Consider the following 22774-nt stretch of genomic DNA (forward strand, 5'->3'; position numbering starts at 1 on the left):
AGTAATCCTAGATGATGGGTAGGTATGGTGTGATGAGTGATTCTTTGGCTTTACTTTTATTTTATTATATATCTATATATATATATATTATATATAAAAAAGACACAAAAATTAAATATTTTAAGAGATTTATGTCGTGCATAAATGTGATATTATAAAAATATAATGATGGAATTTTTGGCCTAAGCATGACATAGAGATGGATGGGTTCTAAATTTCTTGAAATTATATATCATGTTCAAACGTGACATTTAAAAAATATAAAAGATAAAGTTGTAAATATTTGATATTGTATTCATCAAATTTATTTGGCAGTTGAAGAAGTGTTTTATTTTCTAGAGAATAATGAGATAATAATGTGGGTATCTAGAGAACTTCCTTTTTTTTTTTTTTTTTATTGGAGAAATATATTATTTTATAATTTGGTTTGCAATTATTTTAAAATAAGTTAATAAAGAAATTAATAAAAATTTGATAAAATTATTATTATTATTATTATCATAGCTCAAAATCAAGCATTTTTATTTTAAAATTTATAAAAAAATTAAATAACAAATAAAATAAACATTTGTAATTTTGTTTGAAAAAAGAAAAGAGTGGAAAAAATGAAAGTCAGAAAGGTCAAAGGTGGGCGGTTGGGGATCCATAGTGCCAATCCGGTTCTCTCATATACCACATTCCACGAAAGAAAATACCACCAAAACCACCTCACCTCACTGCTCCTCTGTCCTCTCTCTCTCTCTCTCACCCGCCCACACTCTCACGTTCGGGGAGCGGCCGATCCCGTCGTGCCACGTAAGATCACACTCTATCTGCGGCGCCCATTCTCACAGCGATGCCATTTTCAGGCCACCCCAGGTTCCATCTCGATTCTCTTCCCTCTCTCTCTCTCTCTCTCTGAAAATGCTTCGGCTTGCATCGGATCTTCTCTCTCTCTCTCTCTCTCTCTCTCTCCCCCCCCCCCTCCTCCCTCTTGCTGTGAGCTTTTTCTCCTCTTTTGATGTCTCTGCAAATCGAATCTAATTCTCTCTCCCATATTTGCTTTTCTGTGTTTTTGCTGTGACCGCAGCTTTTATATGTACTCAAAATCTTGCATTTTGTTCGAGTTTACTTTTAACCCTTTTTGCCTTACTTTTGGAATCTAAAAAAAAGCTGTTTTTTTCCTTTTTTGTGTGTTTTAATTTTCCGGTTACAGTGTGCATATACTTGGGTGTGCTTCATTTCTGCTCGGGGTTTTGCTTTATTTTATTATAATTTGGGCATTTCGAGCATGTAATGACGATTTTACAGAGTGGGTCTCTATCAGATTCAATGTAAGGGTCTTTGAGGCTTTAATCAGTGTTAATCCAACCAAATAAAGTGTGTTTCTTTTTGGAAAAAGTAAATACTGAATATCACATCACTCGCTTAAATCTAGGCCATGACCAGTTTGAACAAGTCTCCCCTCTCTTTTGAATAAATGTAACACCTAGATTTGAGCTTGAAAATTGAAGTTCTGAAGGTTTTTTGTGTAGGAAGTGTAGGATTTTTTTTATTACTCAAAAAAATAATCTTCTTGTTTTTCCCCCTTCATTTTTTTTTTTTCTGAAATTTTGGCATGCAGCTAGTTATTTATTTATTTATTTATTTTATAGGTAATCAAAGATATTGTATTCATACAAATAGGCAAAGCCCAGGTACAGGAAGTATACATGAAAAACGCCTAGCTTGTTAATACGTATGATTGTGTATATGTATGTATTGTGTTTGTATGCATTTTCTACACCATCTAAAAGTCGACAAGTTCTCTTCTTTGTGTTAATTGCTCTGGTGTAACACCCGTTTCTTGTTATACTAGTAAGGAAAAAAAATTTGCTCACATTCTTGTTGATGAGCATTCTGGAGTAGTTCGTTTTATATTTAATTAAATAGGGAAATATGTTATTTTGGATTAGTTTTCTGACATATTTTCAGTGCAGGTGTTTAGAATGAATGGGATTCAAGCCACAAAATCTCACAGTACTGAGAAACCCTTTCCAGGATGTCTGGGAAGAATGGTGAATCTCTTTGATTTGAGTTCCAGCGTTTCTGGAAATAGGCTGCTAACGGATAAACCTCATTATGATGGTGGTTTCCTTTCTCATTTTTTTTTTTCTTGATCTATTTATTAAAATTTTTTATAATCATGAAAGTCGTCTGCTAAGAGCTTAACTTAAAGAAAAAAGAATCTAAGTTTAATTTTGTCATCTGTATGCTCTGCCTATGTTTTTGGCATAGAGCTTAAAATCCTTCATATTGATTTGTAAATCATATCTTGTCAGTTATTCTTTCCTTGTCTTGTTAATCACTTGAACCTCAAATATAATTTCTAACCCTTTTTGAAATGGAGTTGTTTGATGCAGATTCTTCACTCTCAAGGAGTAGATCAGTTGTGGCAAGGACATGGAGTCCTTTTGGAGATCAGATAGAGGAGAAAATTGTAAGTTAGTTGATGTTTTAATGTACCCAATATTCCAAAAGGGAGGAAACATTTCCCTTTATGTCTGAACATAATAAACTCCGCTGTCCCTGACTCCTAATTCTTTCTGTGAAATGTGCAGATTATGCACAACTTAAGAGGAATATCAAGCAAGGAGCCAAATGGAACACCCATGAAGATACTTATAAACCAAGAAATGGCAAAAGAAGGGGAATCTAAGCACAACCCACCTAATGTGGTCGCGAAGTTGATGGGGCTTGATGCCCTCCCCGACCACAGCCTGATTCAGCTTCAAAAAGAAACCATGCAAAAGGTTATTCTCGACGTAGTTTAAGTCATTCAGGGATAGCACTGGGATCTTGGCAGGAAGAAGATGACTTTTCTGATAAGGGATTGCCATGTGATCAGTGTCCACAACAGGGGGATATAACGATGTTTGTGAAATGTGGAAGCAATCTGAAAAGACAACTTATGTAAGGCATAAATCACCACAGAAAGGAAGGCATGATGGAAAGATTGATGACAAAAAAATGGATCTTGTTCGTCGGAAGTTCATGGAAGCAAAACGTTTGGCTACAGATGAGAAACTTCGCGAGTCTAAGGAGTTTCAAGATGCTTTGGAAGTTTTAAGTTCCAATGAAGATTTATTCCTCAAGTTATTGCAAGAACCAAATTCTTTATTTTCTCAACGTGTGTATGATCTAAAGTCAACTCCTCCACCTCCTGAGACAAAGCGAATTACTGTTCTTAGGCCTTCGAAGATGGTTGATAGTGACAAATTTCAAGGATCAGGTAGGAAGAGTGATAAACAAATAAAGATGCCTGCCCAAGGGGGCCAAGCAGTTCTGTGGGGTAAGAATGACCCTGGATATTCTCCTACTTACAACAATCAGAAAGGTGATGAATTTCCGGGTCAACCAACTCGAATAGTGGTATTGAAGCCTAGCCCTGGCAAGCCTCATGACATCAAGGCTGTTGTTTCTTCACCTTCCTTGTCGCCTAGAATATTACATCGTAAAACCTTTTTTGAGGAAGCTGAAGATGATGAGGCTCAAGAATCAAGGGAAGTGGCAAAGGAGATCACCCGCCAGATGCGTGAAAATTTGATGGGTCATCGAATGGATGAGACTCTGCTTTCATGTGTTTTTTCACATGGCTATACTGGCAATGAGAGTTCATTTGACAAATCAGAGAATGAATCTGCAGTGGAAGATCTTAGTGATTCGGAAGTCATGTCACCATCTCCCAGGCATTCATGGGATTACATCAATAGGTTTGGAAGCCCTTATTCTTCTTCCTCCTTCAGCCGTGTGTCATTCTCTCCTGAGTCATCAGTTTGTAGAGAAGCAAAGAAGCGACTATCTGAAAGGTGGGCCATGATGGCTTCAATTGGGAGTTCTCAAGATCAAAGACATGCTTGGAGAAGCTCAAGTACTTTGGGTGAGATGCTGGCCCTTGCAGATACAAAGAAGTTGGCAGGATCTGAGGACAAGAATATTAATAAGGAACAAGAATCAGTGGAATCAGCTTCATGCTTAAGTAATAATGTAAATAAAGAAGAATGTTTGGTTGTTTCTCCTAAAAATCTTTTGAGGTCAAAATCTGTCCCTGTATCTTCAACGATGTCTGGTACGAGACTCAATGTTGAAGTGTCTGAACCTGAGGCTGGAAAAATGCATGTTCCCAAGGAGCTGACAAAGGCAAAGAGCACGAAATCATCATTCAAGGGGAAAGTTTCTAGTTTATTTTTCTCCAGGAATAAGAAATCAAGTAAAGATAGACCTGCTGCATCTCACTTTAAAGATGAATCTCAATATGCTGGCTCTGAAGCAAAAGGGTCTCCATTACGCTCTCTTGGGGTGACCTGTGATGCCACTTCTCAACATGTTGACAGTGGCCTTTGTTCCGCACTTCATGGACCGTCAGGCGAAACTTCTCCAGATACCAGCATGGGACAAAAACAAGGCACAACTTGGGAGGTAGTGTACGATCTTTTTCTTTTCTTTGTTGTCCATGCTTCTTTAATTGTTCCACCAATTGCTTTGTAACCTTTTTCTGATTTTTAAACTTACTTAGCCTTCCTAAACAAAACTCCAATATACTATGGAGGTATTACCTCTATATTACACATTCATCCATGGAAATTCATCTTTTTGTGGTTTCACTACTTGCCCTCAACTAATGAAACTATACCCTTCTAATGGATGAACTTTAAAATGGTCAATAGTCACAGGAGGCCATTTGTGACTGGAAATCATAGAAACTTCCTAGTGTAGGTTATATGTAACAGGAACATCGATATGGTGTTTGTGCCCAATGCAGCTGTATTTAAGGAAAAAAATGCAATCATCATGTGCTTTTTTTATAATGTGACTGAGATGCTTGAGCACACAGAAAAAAATGAAAGGAAAAATTTAAAATAGGAATATCCTGGCTATATAACGTATAAATATGCACTTGTCAATGATGTGGGTTGTTACATTGCCCAGCATACTATTGGTACCTGTGAAGTGATGCTGCTTTGTGTAAGGGCCTTTTCGTGTCCCACCGTAAAAGAGAACTATTGACTGAATGCATATAGCTAAGCAGTGTCAATGGCTTCCCTTAGTTCTGTTTTATAATTATAATTGTTTTTATTGTTACTTGTGCAAAAAGCTAATTGCTGTTTTTGTTGTTACTTATGGGAGAAAAGTAACTGCTGTTTTTTGTTTCTATTGGTTTTCGACACTCGAATTCCATGGTTATATCATTTAGCAAGAGTTGTCATTACCATTTGCAGGCAGGATTTTCTGTAACCAAGCATATAATGCCCGGGAATATCAGTGAGAATCAGGACCAGCCAAGTCCGATTTCGGTTTTGGAACCACCATTTGAAGATGATAACACATCTCTAGAGGCCTCTGGTAATATGAAGCCAGACCACCAGGGTATATACTCTATATCTCTGTGTATGTTAGGAAAACATTCGTTTATATGACCTATTCTTAATCTGTCTTTCATTTAACAGGAAGACAGTTGCCTATTAAGTCTAACTTGATTGACAAATCACCACCTATAGAATCAATAGCTCGGACGCTGTCCTGGGATGAGTCTTGTACAGAGACAGCCACAGGATATACGGAAAAACCTTCAGTTTCCCTAGGCACTGAGGTGGAAGAACAAGATTGGCTCGCCCTTGCCCAAACATTATTATCAATGGCTGGTCTCAATGGGGAAGTGCAGTCTGAGAAATTTTCTGCTAGATGGCATTCGCTTGATAGTCCATTGGACCCATCATTGAGAGACAAGGTCACCGCCATTCATGAAAAGAATTTCTTGCCTGAGGCTAAGCGACGGCAACATAGATCAAATTGGAAGCTCATTTTTGATTGTGTGAATGCCGCACTAATGGAAATCACAGGTTATGGGTCGACAGACAAGTACCCAATGAGAAGGCCCTGTAATGGGGCCAATAGCAGACTGTTAGAGGGTGCATCACCCATGCTGGTGGACTGGGTGTGGACCCAAATGCAGGGATGGATTTCTAGTGAGGGGAGTTGTGATTTATGGGATGGTGGGGACAGCAACAGCCTCGTGGTGGAGAGGCTTGTGAGAAAGGAGGTTGTGGGTAAAGAGTGGGAAGGGATTTTGAGATTGGAAATATATAATATTGGAAAGGAAATAGTGGGGAAGTTGCTGGAAGAGCTTGTGGCAGAAGCTCTGGTGGATTGCTGAATTTGACAGGTAGGCTGTGAAGAGGCTTTGCACTCTCTCTCTTCTAAATATATATTTATTGTAACTCTTTTATTTTGTGTTCAACAAAGATGTCCTACTCTTCTGATCTGTTTAATATTGCAAATGTTTATTGGATAACTTTTTATTATTATGATTTTCCCATTCATATGTATAAATCTGCCAGAAAAAAGTTGTGTTTACTTTTGGGTGTTCCTGTCTTTTATAGTACCCATATGGGGATTGATGACCTAATTCAGAGCATGCTTGTTGTATTTATTATTATTTTTAAACGAGTAACGTTTGGTACAAGTCTTAAATAGACAAGTCTCATACAAGCTATTTATAAAATAGCAGATCTCACTAATAAAAGATAATTTTTTTTACACTTTTTAAAAGTGTGGTCTATTTTTCAGAGACTTGCGCTGAGTTTGTCACAATTTGAGGTTTGGAAAAATCATTTCTCATTTTTTAAACATGAGGTAAAAGCTGTAACATATGTATCAGACGAGGAACACCCTCTGAACTTATTACTCCAACCAACTACCCACGAATGATTGGCAAGGAAATGGTGGACCTGTTTTGTTAGCCATGGCTAGTTTCCTGGGAACACAGCTTGACTGCAAAAGCTGCAATTTCTTAGTACTTATTTGAATCTTTGGTCCTCTCCTTGGTAGCCAAAGTTGACGTCGTCCGACATCTCTGCTGAGATTGAGAACCATGCAGGTTTGAAATTTAGGTGTACTAGGTTGAATGCTTCTTGCGGCACAGCACGAAACCCGGCCGGTGGTGGTCGACCAATTAACAAAATACCGAGGGAATTTTATGGTATCTTTTATATGGAGACGATACATGGTAGTATGGTATATATTTATAAAAGATGGTGCACTTCTTGTTGTTTTAAATAAGAATATTCTTAGTTGATCAGACAGATATTAGCAGACAAATTTTGATACCTTCTGTTTGGTACTTCAGAAATTAAGGCACTGCCGAGAGATCCCGTGAACCAGAACTGTAAAAATATACTATTTGAGATCAAAGTGATGAGTTCAGTCAATTCATGGGATAGCTAAAATGAGTAGGGGAGACACGGTTTAAATATGAACGGATATAGATGATCTGTGTGGGGGTCTTCGCTAGAGAGAGAGAGAGAGAGAGAGATCAGATGATAGGAATGCAGTTACTCTCCAGTCCTTGCATGTCCTATGTCATATATCTCCTTTTTTTGACCTAACTCATCTCATCAAACTAGTTCTACAAGAGATAATTGTTCATTTTTTATAAACATACTTAAGATCTTATCTACAGGTAATGTGAGATTATTCTACAATATGTTGTAACTCATGGCCTGAAACATATATAATTACAAACCAAGTAGTTCTTCAAGGAATTCGGATTTTGGTACAAAAAGGTGTTTAACAGAGAAGCCACAAGAAAAGAACTTGGACCTCCTGCCTCTTAAGGGAGAAAAAGGAAGTAAAAAAAGAAGAACAAGAAGAAGAAGAAATTCACTGGAAACATGGTACCGAGGGAATAGATTCCCACAAGGGACAAAGAGAACAGAAAGTTGGGACAATTTTTTTGTGGGAGAAGAAAAAGTACAGATGGCAGATCAAACAAGCATTTGTAGCTGGAAATTCAAGAGGAATTCCCTACTCCTAGCTCAGTACGTAGTTATTATATCAATTCAAGCAGCAAGAGATCTCGTGACTCAGCACTCGTGCTTTCCAAATCAACGAATATGACATCAGGAGATTCGTGAACTGCTGAAGGAATCATTTAGACAACATGAAAGGAACAAACTTTTGCTGAAACAGAAGAACATGATCTATAGATTACACTCTGCACATGAACATGATCCTGCTAGGTGTATGTGCATTGGGTAATCTCTAAGCAATTGTTTTTATCTAATTAGTTATGTGCATGGTAGTAGATTTGGATCGATGAATTTAAATCTCCCTGCAGGGTCAGCAGGGGGCTTTGACGATCTTGCAACAATCACCTGATCTCTTTGTTTTACTATTAGTTGGTCATCTTCTTGTTTCAGTTAACAAATAAAACATAATTTATACAGCAAATATTAGATTCACTTTCAGATGAAAATGTAGAAACACTCATTTCTCTCCATAAAAAGTCTAATAGGAGGAGCGATGTAACTCCTTATAAACCTCAAGATGAGTTTGTTCCTAAGTCGTGTGAGACTTCTCAACACGCCCCTTCACGTGTGGGCTAGTATGTCCGGTACCATCATCGTGGGTAGGTCACAGGAGCCCATCATCAGTCATAGGTTAACCTACTCTGATACTATGTAGAAACACCTATTTCTCCCCATAAAAGGCCTAATAGGAGGAGTGAGGTAACTCCTTATAAAACCCAGGATAAGTTTATTCCTAAACCGTATGGGACCTCTCAACAGAAAACACAACATTAACCAAAACAAGAAGCTAGCTTCCCGTAAGATGTTTTAACTATGAATCCCTAGATGGTTAATGCATAGACAGAATATAAAGTTCATTTCTTCTTTTTTGCCCGACCACCGTGATCTTGCTGCAACGACATCACGCATTCTATTTGAACTAGCATCTCCCTCTGTATTTGTTTTTGCACTTCAAAACACACATGTTTCAATGCCAAAACACACCACCAAACATAATATCAACTATGAATTCCTAGGTGGTTAATGCATAGACGGAAGCTCATCTTGGTAATTCATCGTTCGATTGCTATATATTTGTTGGATCAAGATTAATATTCTATGAATTAGTTCTTATCTAAACTTAATCAGGGTCTCAAGTGAGAGAGATAAATAGATGAAGTGATTCCTATAATATTTATAAATATAGTAGGACCCTTCATCTGTTTAGAGATAATCATTACTCATGCATGTGTGTCATGTTGGACACGACATGCAGTACTAATTAAATACTAAATGCTCAATAAGTACTGATGACAGAAACCCTATATAAATTAGGCAATACGAGCTGCATGGGAGCACGTAGAGTCATGGTGACGGGAACTGGCCAACTGGGCTGCGTCCCGGCTGAGCTTAGGCATGAGGATCAACAAGAACATGAGGGAGTGCGTACCAAGACTTACGAGTGCCTGCGTGAGTTTTCAACTCTTCATATATATAAGTGATCATTTAATATATATGGTATATTTATTCTGCCTTTTAATTGATATATAATTACAAATTTGACATCTTGTCGTATGGTACTCGTGATTGACGATTTGTAGGCGAAGAAGATCATTACTTTAAAAAGCAGCCAGCTTTCACGTTGGGACACATGATGACTACCTTTAATTTTTTTTACAGGACTTCTAGCTGTTAGTTATAAATTAGTGTGTAAACACATCAGTTAAAACCTTATATATATATATAGTTATAAAAAAAAGTTAAAATGAAATTATTTCTTATACAGTGATCATGTCGCAGACCTCTACATTAATAGTACTATTGCATTTGGTGTATCAATAGACTGTATTAAAAATGAGAAATGATATTTGTAGTCGTGAAATGTGCAAATATCGTACAATTTACTTAAAAAAAATGAGTAAATATGAAATTCGTATGAAAAAATGTTAATTTTTTAACAGTACATCTTATTTATTTTCAAATGAATTGTTCAGTATTTATACATTCTATGATTATATCTAGCATTACTCGATATGTATTGTGCTAATCAGGGTTAGGATTGGTGTTGGAAGCACCACCATCCTTCTTGCGCACTGAGCTAGCTTCTTCACGGGTGTTGAGTACTTAATTAATTGATGATTGATTTTGTGGTTTGATCTTCAAGCTAACCCAGTTTGGAAGCTTTACTTCTAGAAGCTTTCTTTTTGACCTTTGATTGTTAAATATGGCTTTTTGTCCTAATGGTAGTACTACCCCCAGGCCTAGGGACCATGCATGGATCGTCTATTATGATAAGGGCCGGGTTCAAATAATTAACTCCCAACTACCAAGGCCGTTGTCATATATATATATATATATATATATATATATATATATATATACACAGTATTCTCTCGATCGTACTCTTCAGAAAGAAAAACTTAGGAGTCTGATGATCTAAATTAAGAAGAAGATAGTAGTACTATCACATGATTTTTCGGGTTAATTTCATTATCGTATCGGCCGGGTTCATGATCTCAAGTCGAAAGATTAAAAACAAAGCACTTTATCGTCTATATATATTAATTATGTATATATACAAACACATATATGACGTGTCAGACGATGGATCGATCGATATGATCTGTAAATAATACCATCGCGCGTCGTACGTCAATATTTAAAGCATATGAACATGAATATGATGGTCTGCTGCATGCATGCATCTAGACATACGTACATATATATATATATCGCATGATGAGAAGTACTAGTACTACTGCAAACTTCAAAGTTGAAACGTACGGACATCGATCAATGGAACTCAGCCAAAACCTTGTTCACTACATAATTGGAGATGATACTATTGGTTTTCTGCGTTGGATGAAAGGCATCCCAGAATACAAACTTGTCTGCATCACTGCAAGTGAGTAAATTATTTCGGTTGCACGCATATCCCATCTCGAACACCCCGGTTGCACAACATGCCACTGAGGTCACCTCAAATCCTGCATGCATGCATGTCAATATTATTCATCAGATCATTATTAGATCGAACAGGCGGCCAGCAGCATATACATATATATATATATATGTTTTAATTCACAGGCAAAAACCTCACTGATCTATATATATAAGGTAGAACGTACAGTATATATATTGATAAATTAAAGGCCAGCTACCTAAAGCAGTTACTAAAATTCTCCCACAAAAAAAAAAAAAAAGAAAAGAAAAAAAAAATCGAAGGAATTTATTGCGGTCGGATCGATCTACCGCCTCAATTAAGTAAAGTGACTATATATACTTAAATGTCAAAGAGAGATACGTAACATGTATATAGATGGTCTCAAGTGGTGGTTGGGAGGAGGGTACGTGGCTAAAGAGGAAAAAGGGGTTCATGCATGCATGTTTGCTGTGACATGATGAATCCAACACATGCATGCATAGCAGTACTACTACTACATGCAGGTGGAGTACATGAGATACAAATTTAAAGCGCTTACCAAACAAAGAAGGTGTCTTAATGATGTTCATGAAAACGTAGTATGGGTTTGAAAACACCAATTTAATCCCAGAGAGCTCCTTGTTCAGCTCCATTGTCAGTTGCTTTAACTTGTCATTGAATTCCAAAGCCACTGTGTTGTACCTCTCGTTGCAGTCGTTCCCTTCCATAACATTCGTGGCTCTCTCCAAAGGCAGGCACCCCATCGGAGGCACCCCTCCCAGGGATATTTTCCGAGCTCCTAAACCATAGAGCGACCTGATGAAATTTCTGGCTATTCCAATCAGGAAGTCTTCGTACTGTGTGATGGTGAATTGGGATGAACGGTCTGATCTAGGGAAGGAGTAGTAGTTCTCCAGGAAATCGTTTGTTCCTAAGCTCATCATGTGTAAAGCCTCGCTTATTGTTTGATCAGCTTGAGTTTCTCCAAGATAGGCTCTCAGCTTCTTCTGATATTCCTTATAGTACTCTAATTCCTTCCAAAATGGTATCACAGACTGCAAGGCAGAAGTTCATATTTATAATTAATGGAACAATTAACTAAGAATTAAGCATATATATCAGATATATAATTAGTGAATACAAAAAGAATCATTATTAATATTATGGGAGGAATTTTGTGCTCTAGATCATCACGTTTACCAAAGAAACTCGTGCATAAAAAAAGGACAAGGAATCAGGATCCTCTCCATTTATGAAATACAAAAAGACAAGCTAGCTGCTGAACATTGTTTAGAACGTATGTTCCTTTTTTTTTTTTTTTCAACAGAAAATAAGACAATTTTCGATCGGTCGCGGATCAGATCAGGACATGCATGCAAAACCAACCCCTATTTGACAGGCAAGATCAGAAATATTATATATAGATCACTTTAAACATCATTATAATGTTTTTGTAAAAGAGAAGAAAGAAAGGAAGAAAGAGGACTGCATGCATCCCATAATTTTAATTTTATTTGAGAAAATTTAGTTTGATTAGGATCAGGACTTAATTACGTACCAACACACCAGAAGTTGCATTGTCATAACCTGTCCCAGCAGAAGCAAATGTAACTCCGGTGGCAAAGTCTGAAATGTTATATGCAGGATCCAAGTAGGCTGGTATTATTGGTTTGAGGCCAAGGGCCTCAGAGATGAAGTCAGTAGCAATTCGGCCATTGGAGAACCTTCCTGTTGGCTTCCCGCCCTTAAAATCACGACCATATGGCTCGAAATTGCTCCTGGCAATGGTTGGAATCCAGTTGTTGTTTCCAGCATCCACTGATGAGTCCCCAAACACGATGATTGCCGGAACTTTGGCACCTGCAGTTTCGCCAAACAGTACGAGGAACTGGATTAACAGGAGCCATAATATTGTCATGGTATGCATGCCTCCCATTTCTGGAACAAACTTGAACATTGGGTTGGAGAGAGAGGCCTGTAGTGAGAAATAAATAGAACATGCATGGGGTATCCGTACTATTATTCCAAATAAATAAAGATCGAGATTGATCGGTTTTAAAATTAATGTGCATTTGATTCAAACTTGAGGGTAGAGAAGTCGTTGGGAAGTTTTAATTGCTGCATGCAGTCTGCTCCATATACTTCGGTTATTAATTATGGGCCGAGTTTGTCAACATATGAACAGTCATCATGAGCCATGTAATTTACTGGCAGGAATTTTATTTATCAGAGCATTAATATATATAATCTATTTATTTACGACTAGTTATTTTTAATTAAATAATAATTTTTAGTTAAAATAAATCTGTTTTCTTCATAAATAGTTATTTTCTTAAAAAAATAAAAGATAAATATCTATTTTTCGTGTAATAATAACTTTATCATCGATATTAATTATATGATAGTGAAAATGGAAAATCTAGAAAATCTGCTACAAGTTATTGATAATGTTAACTGATGATCTGTAGTTTAAGCGAAAGGTCTGAAATTAATAAAATTTATGAAAAACATAGTTCATCATTTCGCTATATATCTTTCGGGCGGACGAAACAATATTGATTAAGCATGAAGTCGTATATATAATTAAGCTGTTCTGTAGGCGTTGAACTTGAACATGCATGCATGCGGCTAGGTTACGATTTAGTACTAAGAAAATTTTTAGAAAAAAAAAACTCACTGTCAATCCAAATATCTTTGAAAGGCCAAAACAATCTTTAAAAATAGTTTTCAATATCGTTTCATTTGTATCAGGACCTTCTATGATTATACATTGTCTATGAATATGGTCTTTTACATGTTTATAAAAAATGAAGAATCTTTTTTTATGGAACCGATTTTAAAAAATGAATAATACTCTGTTATAGAACCGATTTTAAGAGATAAATTAGGCTATAAATTTCATCATTCAGAAAGTACTATCTCTAAAAAGTCTCTACCGCCGGCCAGCAACGTCCTTTCTCGATCGCTACCTTTTCAAATCTCAATAAAAGCTTATCTCAAAACTTTATTCACTAAAAAATGCTTAATTATTTAGGTGGTGCCTCACTTTAATTTGTAAAACCCAAGAAAAAAAGCTATCTATAATATTTTATCGAAAATTAGATAAATTTTCCAGAAAATTAGTTAAATCCCAACAGGTTTGGATCAGTACTGATGATTATATTCATCAGAACTTTAATAATTAAGAGAATAAACTTGTTTTCCTTTTATGAGTTCCATGTGTATTTTACATGATGATGAATCTCATATATATAAATTACAAGTAATCACCCAAAAAATAGATCAATTGTCAACTTCTTCCATGGATTATTTGAGAGAACATGAGCCGGCCAATAGCTAGGGGCAACAGTAGACTCACTGGTACTGAGATCATCATAACTTCCACCTAATAGCTACACCAAAGCAGAGAGAGAGAGAGAGAGATATTAAATTATTAATGGTCCTTTGTATAGTGGTTGCAACCTCCCATGAAAGTGACATTCCATGGATGCATTGAAAGCTCCGCAACAGAAATGGAGGCCGTGGTGCATGGGTTTTAATTAAGGCTAAGAATTTGAAATAAAGCAGAAAGGCCAAGTAGCACATACATATAACATATATATATATATATATATGCTGTTCTCTGTTATATTTAATTCCTTAGCAATTATTAGTAGTACTACAACATTATATTTATTTAGAAAGAGATCAGATTTAGAGACCTGCGGCCGGCCGGGGGGATTGCATGCAATAAATTAACTACGTACGTACAACATTTATATATCTACTATATACGTACACTAGCTAGTTCTTCTACGTTCTAATATTGCTAATTACAATTATCAGCCGACGCCACACATGATGAAGCTAGGTACCATGTAATATTAAGTAATGTATATACCATACTTTCATCCTATTTTGATCATACTAAATAGCATGTAACGCATTTATTATTATTAGATAATAAAAAAATATATAATAAATGATAATTTAATAATGATAAATGTGTTACGTATTACGTAGTAAAATAAAAGTTAGATGGTAGTATAGTATATAGAATTTTCCTATAATATATATATATATATATATATGTATATGCCATGCACCACGTACGCTAGCTACGATCGATCCAGCTAGCTAGCTCGAAAGGAGGCCCTCCATATATGTACGCGGTATACGTACACTAGTCCTCAATTTATCAGTCGACGCCACAACCACATATATATATATATATATATATACATGCCATGCAGTTCATGCACCAGTACGTACGTATGCTAGGATGGATCCTTACTAGCTAGCTAGCTCGAAAGGAGGCCAACCATCTTTTTTAATAGTCTAATTATAAGTTGGTACATATAATTTAGCAGCATATACGTCCACAATTTAAGTTAACCGTGAACTTTCAGCTACAATCATCCCATGATCAGGCCATGCGACTAGCTAGAGAGAGCAAAAAGTGAATATATAGAAGAAAGGCTTTTTGCAAGGAAAATATATCGAACCAAACACTTTCATTGCAAATGTACTTCACGTAATTTTAACGAATTGTTTTCCTTGCAAATTGTGAAGTTGCAACAAATTGTATTTTTTGCAAATGCATATTTCAACCGAAAAATATTTCTTGCAAATGTATCACTGCTAATGAGGATACATGTTTTTGCAAAGAAACCTGGCTTTAGCAATGCAAGATATTTGGAAATCAAGTCCTAATTATGTGGGGGTGCATGGTTTTTATTAATTTTACCTATTAATTAAAGTTTAGCTAGAAAGAGTATAGCTGGCTAGGCCACTTCAATATATTGCTGTGGTCCTGCAATTTGAATTGAGGTATTGCATATGTAATACTTAGTGTAGTGTATAGGAACACATGCAATATATATATATATATATAGTCATATCTTGTTATCAAGTGGTACCTTTGATAGTGAAATAACCAGCTCATTCTTGATGTATTATTAGCATTTTAACGGAGTCGACTCCAATTCGAATTGAATATTTAATGTTTAACTTCTGTCTGTTTAAGATTATATATATATATATATATCAATCAAGGTCGAGCATATTATCAAATCAAAATTTTATGTTTACAGCTGAACCACAAGAAAAATGAGCATTTACGATGAGTTATTTGGGCCAAAAATGATTATTTGTAACAATAATTTACTTATTTTGAAAGGAAATAATCATTTTTATAGAAAATAACTGGCAGTTAGTAAATAGATTTCTTATAGTGCTGCTTCATTTATTTTTCGAACAAATTAATTCACCTTCTTCACCAAGTACTTGATCATTAATTTATTGTTTCTTAAACGAAATAAGTTTTTAATTTATGTATTAAAATTATATACATTTTCATATATTTGTATATTAATTATATATGAGTTACTAAAATATGTTGAGATTATAACCGGCTTTAAGATCATAGTAAGGTAAACTATATATATGAACAAATTAAAAAATCTATGTTTTTAATAAGCCATATATGAGTTTTTTTTTTTTTTGTCACAAAATGTCTTATTTATTATATATTAATCCTTATGATTTTATCTTCAAAGTATGAAAAACCAATGTTGAGTTTCAATAGATATCTTTATATAGTATATATATGCACATATTCATATTTATCAATATAGAAGATTTATATTGAGAAGAATTCAAACGACATATATCTTATGAGGAAAATGATTCTCTATTATCGATTAAAAGATAATACTATAAAAAGCATCAACAAGGAATTATACAAACTTAGACAAGTCGAATTTAGCTTATATGAGTTTGGTTTGTTTATTATAGAAGTCTATATATTATTCAACTTGATTCCTTTATTAAACGAATCGAACTCGAGCCGAGTTTGTACGGATTTAAGCTAGACATGTTAATGAATAACTAGATCATATACAACCTTATTGAGTGTTATCATTAGTGACTGTGGTTGAGTTTCTTATAAAATTAGTGAGCATGAATGTCACAAAAATTAGCTAGCTAATGAGTAATTGTGGCACTAATTTCCTCATGTTAGGTTTCATTATTATGCCATAGGCCTAATGCCATTTCTTCTATGTATACCTTTTTGTTAGAAAAAATAGCAACTAAGGCTACGTTTAGATGCTGAGTAAATCTCAGATGACTTGTGAATATTAATGAAAAGATAGTGAATAATAATAAAAAAGTAATGAATAATTTATCAATAATAGTAAAACTACCTGACTTACCAAGCTCAACCTAGACATTTATATATTACGAGGGCTATGATCTTTTGGGGAGCTTTGGCGAAATGTCTTAAAAATGGCCTATCCATTGAGAAATTACTATTAATATTTTACTTGGGTTTAAGATCATTGAAAATTAGGGCAATAATTCCTAGATTGATAAGGGCAAAATAGCCCATCTAGGCCTATAATTATGAATGAGACCCAATCCATTATAACAATAATTTTAACTAATCTCCGGCCCACTTCACTTGATTCAGGTCCAAGCAAATATATATTGGCCCAGATATAGTTTATCAAACGACGACGTTTAGTTAACAAATGTATGCAAATAATAAACTCCTCAGCCTAATGTGCGCACTTTCTCGCTGCTGCCAAAACTGTACTTTGAACCAAAACCTCCGTCGGCCTTCTGTTCTCTTTCCCCAACTCGCAGCTTTTTCTTATCCTGTAAGTGCTTTCTGTTCTCTTCTGTGTAGCTAAATCTACAAGCCTGATTATTTGTAGTTTATTTCTTGTCTTCATAGTTTTGCTTTACCCAGAATGAGATGATTTCATTTTCATTTCTCTTTGTCTACTCAAAATTGTATGTTTTATATGAATGCTAGTGTTTTTGCTGCTCAAGTTAATTTGTTGATATTTTTTTTTTCTTTTGGGCTCTAAAATTTCCCTCGGACGTTCTGTGTTAGAGTCCTGCCGGCGTTGCCGCTATATTCATTAAATTCGAGCATAATGAAACTATATTTCTTATGTTATCAGATGGTCGAACTCATTTAAGTAGTACTACACTTGTTTCAAAATCCGTAATGGGTATGAATGAATTGGGTTTGTGTATTTGTTAGTTATTAATGCCAGTGCATGATGATCGGCTTATGTAATTCACACATTGTGTGATAGATTAATAAGTATCATTTATTTTGTATTAATAATAACTAAGAATAATCTTAAATACTCTAAAAACGTACAAGAATACAATAAACACTTGAATTATGTAGTTTCTTTTTTATTTTTCAATTTCATTCTGTTGATCTATCACTTATTCACTTTTCATTGTGATGTGAATTTCTTTAACATAAATATTCCTTTGTGGGCAGAATGCTTAGGACATGTTGTTCAGAAAACAGTGGAAGCTGGACAATTTCAGTAATGTGGGCTTTTCTAGGCTATGGAGACGATATACATCAATGCCGGGCAGAGCTGTAGTAGATATGGCTGCGAAAGATGGGGAACTGAGGGTCTTCATAGTTGCTGGAGAGGTTTCAGGGGATTCCATTGGTTCTCGTCTCATGGCGTCTTTAAAGAAGCACTGTTCGGTTCCTACCCATTTCTCGGGTGTTGGAGGGTAAGCTACTACTTACCCAGCTTTTTCATTAGATGCACTTCTTGTGACGAAATTTCTTTCTATGTACCTATATGTATGATGCACTTGTTGTCTCCCAGTTACTTTTTTTTTTTTTCCATGGTAAGTTTCCAGTTATTGATTAGTCCAACTAGTGACCTGACAGTCTGTAAGATTTTTATGGTAAATTGATTTACTTGGCTTTTACTTTCCTTCTTAAAGATTTTTCATGGAAAGAGAAAAGATTCACGCGAATGACATCCATGCATGGTGTAAGAAATAGTGATTTAGCATGAATCCTTCCCAACGAATTCTGAAAAAAAAAATCTTGTTCTGCTTATCTTAGTATGCTTGTGAAATTAATAACTTGAAACAGAATATGAACCTGTCACCTCTTTTCTTACTGCACTCTTTATGAATTCTCTTTCTCGTATGCTGTTGTATCTATTCAGATCCATGATGTCCAGACAAGGATTAAACTCTCTGTTTCCTATGGAGCATATTTCAGTGATGGGGATATGGGAGTTGTTGCCGCATCTGAATAAATTCAGAGTAAGGAGCAACAAAATAGTCTTTTTACTTACATGAGTCTCTTGCATTGTGAGGGAAAGCCTTTGTGTATCAATGCATCTTATGTAGCTTAAATATTAATACCAAAGCTTGAAAATTTCAGTTGAAGCTGAAGGAAACAGTAGAGGCTGCTTTTCTTTTTCAGCCCCATGTTATTGTAACAGTGGATTCCAAGGGGTTCTCATTTCGTCTCCTGAAGCAGTTACGGGGTAATGTGCGGTCGTTAATTGCAGTTGTAATCATTCATTGCGTGCTGCTTATACCACCAGTATGGTGTAGGAAAATTGAGGAATCTTTTTTGCAGCTAGTTACAGTCAGAGAGGATTGGTTAGTCCAGTACACTTCCATTATGTAGCACCATCATTTTGGGCATGGAGAGGGGGTGAAGCAAGACTCAAAGGCCTAGCTGAATTTGTGGATCAAGTATTCTGCATACTTCCAAATGAGGAGGAAGTTTGCAAATCAAATGGTTTGGATGCAACCTTTGTTGGCCACCCCATTCTGGAGGATATTGTTTATCCGAATTGGGTATGGATTCATGTTCTGGTCTGGTTTAAATTTACTGGTAGCTCTTTGATTGAGTCCATGTGTTCGATTAGTCAGATATATGTGTTGTTTTCTCAGGGAAAATATACATCTATTTGTTATTTTTAATTTCTTTGTGAACAGGTTACCAAAAAAGGCCTAACTTCATTCCTAGTGTCAGTATTATTCAATTTGACTTCATGTGATGTTAGTTCAGTACTTATGCATCTGGGTGACTGTGTTTAGGGAAAGGACGTCTCACCATGTGAGTGGAAGGTAGATGGAGATTGTGAAGATTTTCGAAGTAAAAATGCAATACCTGCTGGTAAAGTTATCTAGTGAAGCTCTTGGTTTTATAAATATTCTCGGTGCAGAGTGATATACTTTATTATTAGGGAGTACACCAGTCTCTGGTACATCTGAGAATTGGGAGTTGATGGAGATGACTAGATTGGAACTTTGAATTGTATTTAGCATGCTATGATTCCTTTTTCCATACCTTCTTGATGGTGCACCTTCAGTTTTTTGCTTTTTTCATCAGGTGATATGTGGAACAGACATTATCAGTAAATAACTGCAACTTGTAAGGCTCACACGTTATCTCCCAGTAGACATCATATTATAAATTATAAATCATGGGCTGGAATTTCTTTTTTCTTGAACAGTGTGTTTGTGCTCACATGTGCATGTATCATTATTATATATATTCACATTGATGAACAGTGTGTTTGTGCTCACATGTGTATGTATCATTATAGACTTATATAAAAAAATATATATATTGACATTCAAATGCACAGCACCACCTTGTATTCGCACTTCATGTACTTTACTTTTATTAGGGACCACAGTCATTAGCTTGCTTCCTGGAAGCAGATTGCAAGAGGTCACACGGATGCTTCCCATCTTTGCAAACACTATGGAATTATTAAAAGAATCCATTCCTGAGTTGATGTCAGTCATCCATGTTGCTCCAAATCAGCATGTAGAGAAGTACATCACGGAAGTCGTTCATAAGTGGCCTGTGCCTGTTTTATTGCTTCCAGGAGGATCACCAAAGCTCAAATATGATGCATTCAGTGTTAGTCCTCCCCGTTCTCTACATGCTGATAACATTTGATATGTCAAAATTTCCTTGCTGAGGCAGAACAAGGGTTTATTGGAACCCCATTTGTTACTGTCTTGTAATTGCAACTGAAAAAACGAAATAGAACTACAATTGAAGACAAATTATTGGATTATAATACGTAAAGGCACACATGATGTAAATTCATCAAGATATTGTCAAAGTGCCTCTTAGAAAATTTGGTTTAGTTGATCCTAGTGATACACATTGTTTTTTTTGATTGGTGAATCTATGAGAGTGAAATATGAGATACTAGTGACTCACCTTGAGAGCTGGTGTTTCGGTGTATCATATGTAGGTTTGTCATGACTTATACATAGTTTCGTTAGGTCTTAAACCTGGCAATGTTAAATTTGGCATCTAGTTGGGTGTTTGTCTGGATACCTGAGGTATAGCACCTGAAGTATAGCTAAAAGGAATGGTTTAGATAAGATTTCAATTCTTGTTAAAACTTTAGCCAAAGCTTTCTACACATATTGACTTGAACACCTTGCAGGCGAGTAGGGTTGCGTTATGCGCTTCTGGTACAGTTGCTTTGGAGTTGCAGCTTGCGCGGTTGCCATGTATTGTTGCTTATCGAGCCCATTTCCTAACTGAATGGTTTATTCGTTATAAAGCGAAGATATCATATATTTCACTCCCCAATATTCTATTGGACTCGGCTGTTATTCCTGAAGCTCTCTTTGAAGCATGCACACCTACAAAGCTTGCCCCACTGCTCATGTACAATTTTTGTTGTGATGCAAGCATGGTTAATTCTTGAAACTGTGTTTTTGATCTAAATTATGGGATGTACAAAAGTGCAAAGCTTTTGAAATTAGCGGAAAAGATGATTCTCACCTTGTTATGTATAACTTTATCATATTGGTCAAATGCAGGGAATTGATACACGATAGAGGCCCCCGAGAAGAACAGATCATTGCTGCTGAAAAGATCATCAGACTTCTATATCCTTCAGAAATGATTATAACCAACTTGTTACAGCAGGATTCAAGACTGAGATTCCCTGATTGCACACCAAGTATGATAGCAGCATCCACCATATTACACTATGTGAAGCCCCGATGACTGCTTATCATTTATTTGGTGAAAAATGTTGTCCAATTGTTGATATTATGTTGGTAATAAAATCTTTTTTCCTCTGAAGATTGGCGGTGGATAGTTTAATTTCATTTTCATTCTTTTTGTTATGGACAAAGCAACCTCGATGTTATGGGTCAACATATCTTGATATCGGTTGTGCAGAGTTGGGGGCACTACTACAGATTGTAGTTTTTGTGACGTAAGAAACCGTCACAAATTGAAGATTTATGACGGTCTAGCTCCGTCACAGAAAGTATGTTTCAATATATGTCTTCACATTCAAACGTGAACCTGCTCGGCTCACGTGCAAACGTTATTTTTTCTAACGTTTGATTATAGTAGTATGAATGGTTAGTAAAACACGTTTGCACATATACGTCGTTCGAACATTGGCAATGTGATTTTGGAATGATACAATATTTTTAGTTCGAACTACAGTTTATCATTAATTTGAATGCGAGGAGATACACATTCGGATGTGCAAGGCTTCGTTTGCACGTTGTACAATGCCACATGTTCGAACGCGATATTCTATGTTCAAACATTGAGATGTTCGAACGTTTACTATCACAAATATCAACTGATTTCTATTTTGACGTTGTTTTGAATGTGAAGAACACGTTTGAACTTGTGTGGTTTACATTTGAACGTAAATTCAATTATAGTTAATACATAGATAAAACTAAATATCACACTATTTATCAAAATTGTATCATACACAAAAAATAAACAATCTCTTAAAATAATTTGAGACTAGGCTACAAATTAAATTCTAATGAAAAAGGTGAAAATTGTTTGAAACATAGATTAAAATTCATTTCTTCTTCTTTCCTCGACCATTGCATCTTGCTACAGCGACATCACGCTTTCCTTATGGACTAGCATCTCCTTCTGTATTTGTTTTTGCACTTCAAACATGTTTCTATGCCAAAACACACCACCAAACATAAGATCAATTTATTCAAAGCATATATTAATTATACAAAGCATGCCCAAGTTTATAAAACCTTTCGCATGTTACCAACTCATTCCATTAATGTCAAGGTCCTTTGGATCAGATGTCATAAGGTTTAGTCTCCAAATGAGAGAACCAGGTTCGAAACCCCCATCCCCTATATATATATATATATATATATATATATATATATATAAACTCATTACATTAATTGATTAAGCACACCAAGTGTTTTATTTAACCACTTTACAACCACC

The 22774-nt window shown here is 35.6% G+C and overlaps 3 protein-coding genes across 8 annotated transcripts; 2 read left to right on the top strand and 1 right to left on the bottom strand.

The window, feature by feature from the left end:
• The first annotated feature begins 671 nt into the window (after positions 1–671).
• LOC121252096 lies at positions 672–6372 on the top strand. Its single transcript, XM_041151582.1, is given in 8 exon segments — positions 672–858; positions 1959–2106; positions 2382–2458; positions 2580–2730; positions 2733–2847; positions 2883–4437; positions 5238–5385; positions 5466–6372. Coding segments are annotated over 7 exon segments (2892 nt in total). The 5' UTR covers positions 672–858; positions 1959–1967; the 3' UTR covers positions 6173–6372.
• A 3964-nt stretch (positions 6373–10336) lies between these two features.
• Positions 10337–12727, bottom strand: LOC121253161 (GDSL esterase/lipase At2g04570). The gene is made up of 3 exons (XM_041153103.1): positions 12287–12727; positions 11288–11783; positions 10337–10792 (listed from the first exon to the last, which is right to left on the bottom strand). The coding sequence occupies exons 1-3, from the start codon at positions 12683–12685 to the stop codon at positions 10599–10601; spliced, it is 1089 nt and encodes a 362-aa protein (XP_041009037.1). The 5' UTR covers positions 12686–12727; the 3' UTR covers positions 10337–10598.
• Positions 12728–17253: 4526 nt separating this feature from the next.
• On the top strand, positions 17254–21625 carry LOC121253105 (probable lipid-A-disaccharide synthase, mitochondrial). 6 transcript variants are annotated; one of them, XM_041153014.1, is made up of 9 exons: positions 17254–17373; positions 18014–18261; positions 18711–18810; positions 18932–19037; positions 19133–19356; positions 19600–19678; positions 20196–20434; positions 20976–21202; positions 21358–21625. In XM_041153014.1, the coding sequence occupies exons 2-9, from the start codon at positions 18026–18028 to the stop codon at positions 21545–21547; spliced, it is 1401 nt and encodes a 466-aa protein (XP_041008948.1). In that variant the 5' UTR covers positions 17254–17373; positions 18014–18025; the 3' UTR covers positions 21548–21625. The 6 variants fall into 6 exon arrangements, with proteins under 6 accessions (XP_041008948.1, XP_041008952.1, XP_041008951.1 ...); XM_041153013.1 differs by having other exon boundaries at positions 17284–17322; XM_041153015.1 differs by having other exon boundaries at positions 17288–17394.
• The last annotated feature ends 1149 nt before the right edge of the window (positions 21626–22774 follow it).

The sequence above is a fragment of the Juglans microcarpa x Juglans regia genome, chromosome 2S (genome assembly GCF_004785595.1).
Source record: "Juglans microcarpa x Juglans regia isolate MS1-56 chromosome 2S, Jm3101_v1.0, whole genome shotgun sequence".
Lineage (NCBI taxonomy): Eukaryota > Viridiplantae > Streptophyta > Magnoliopsida > Fagales > Juglandaceae > Juglans > Juglans microcarpa x Juglans regia.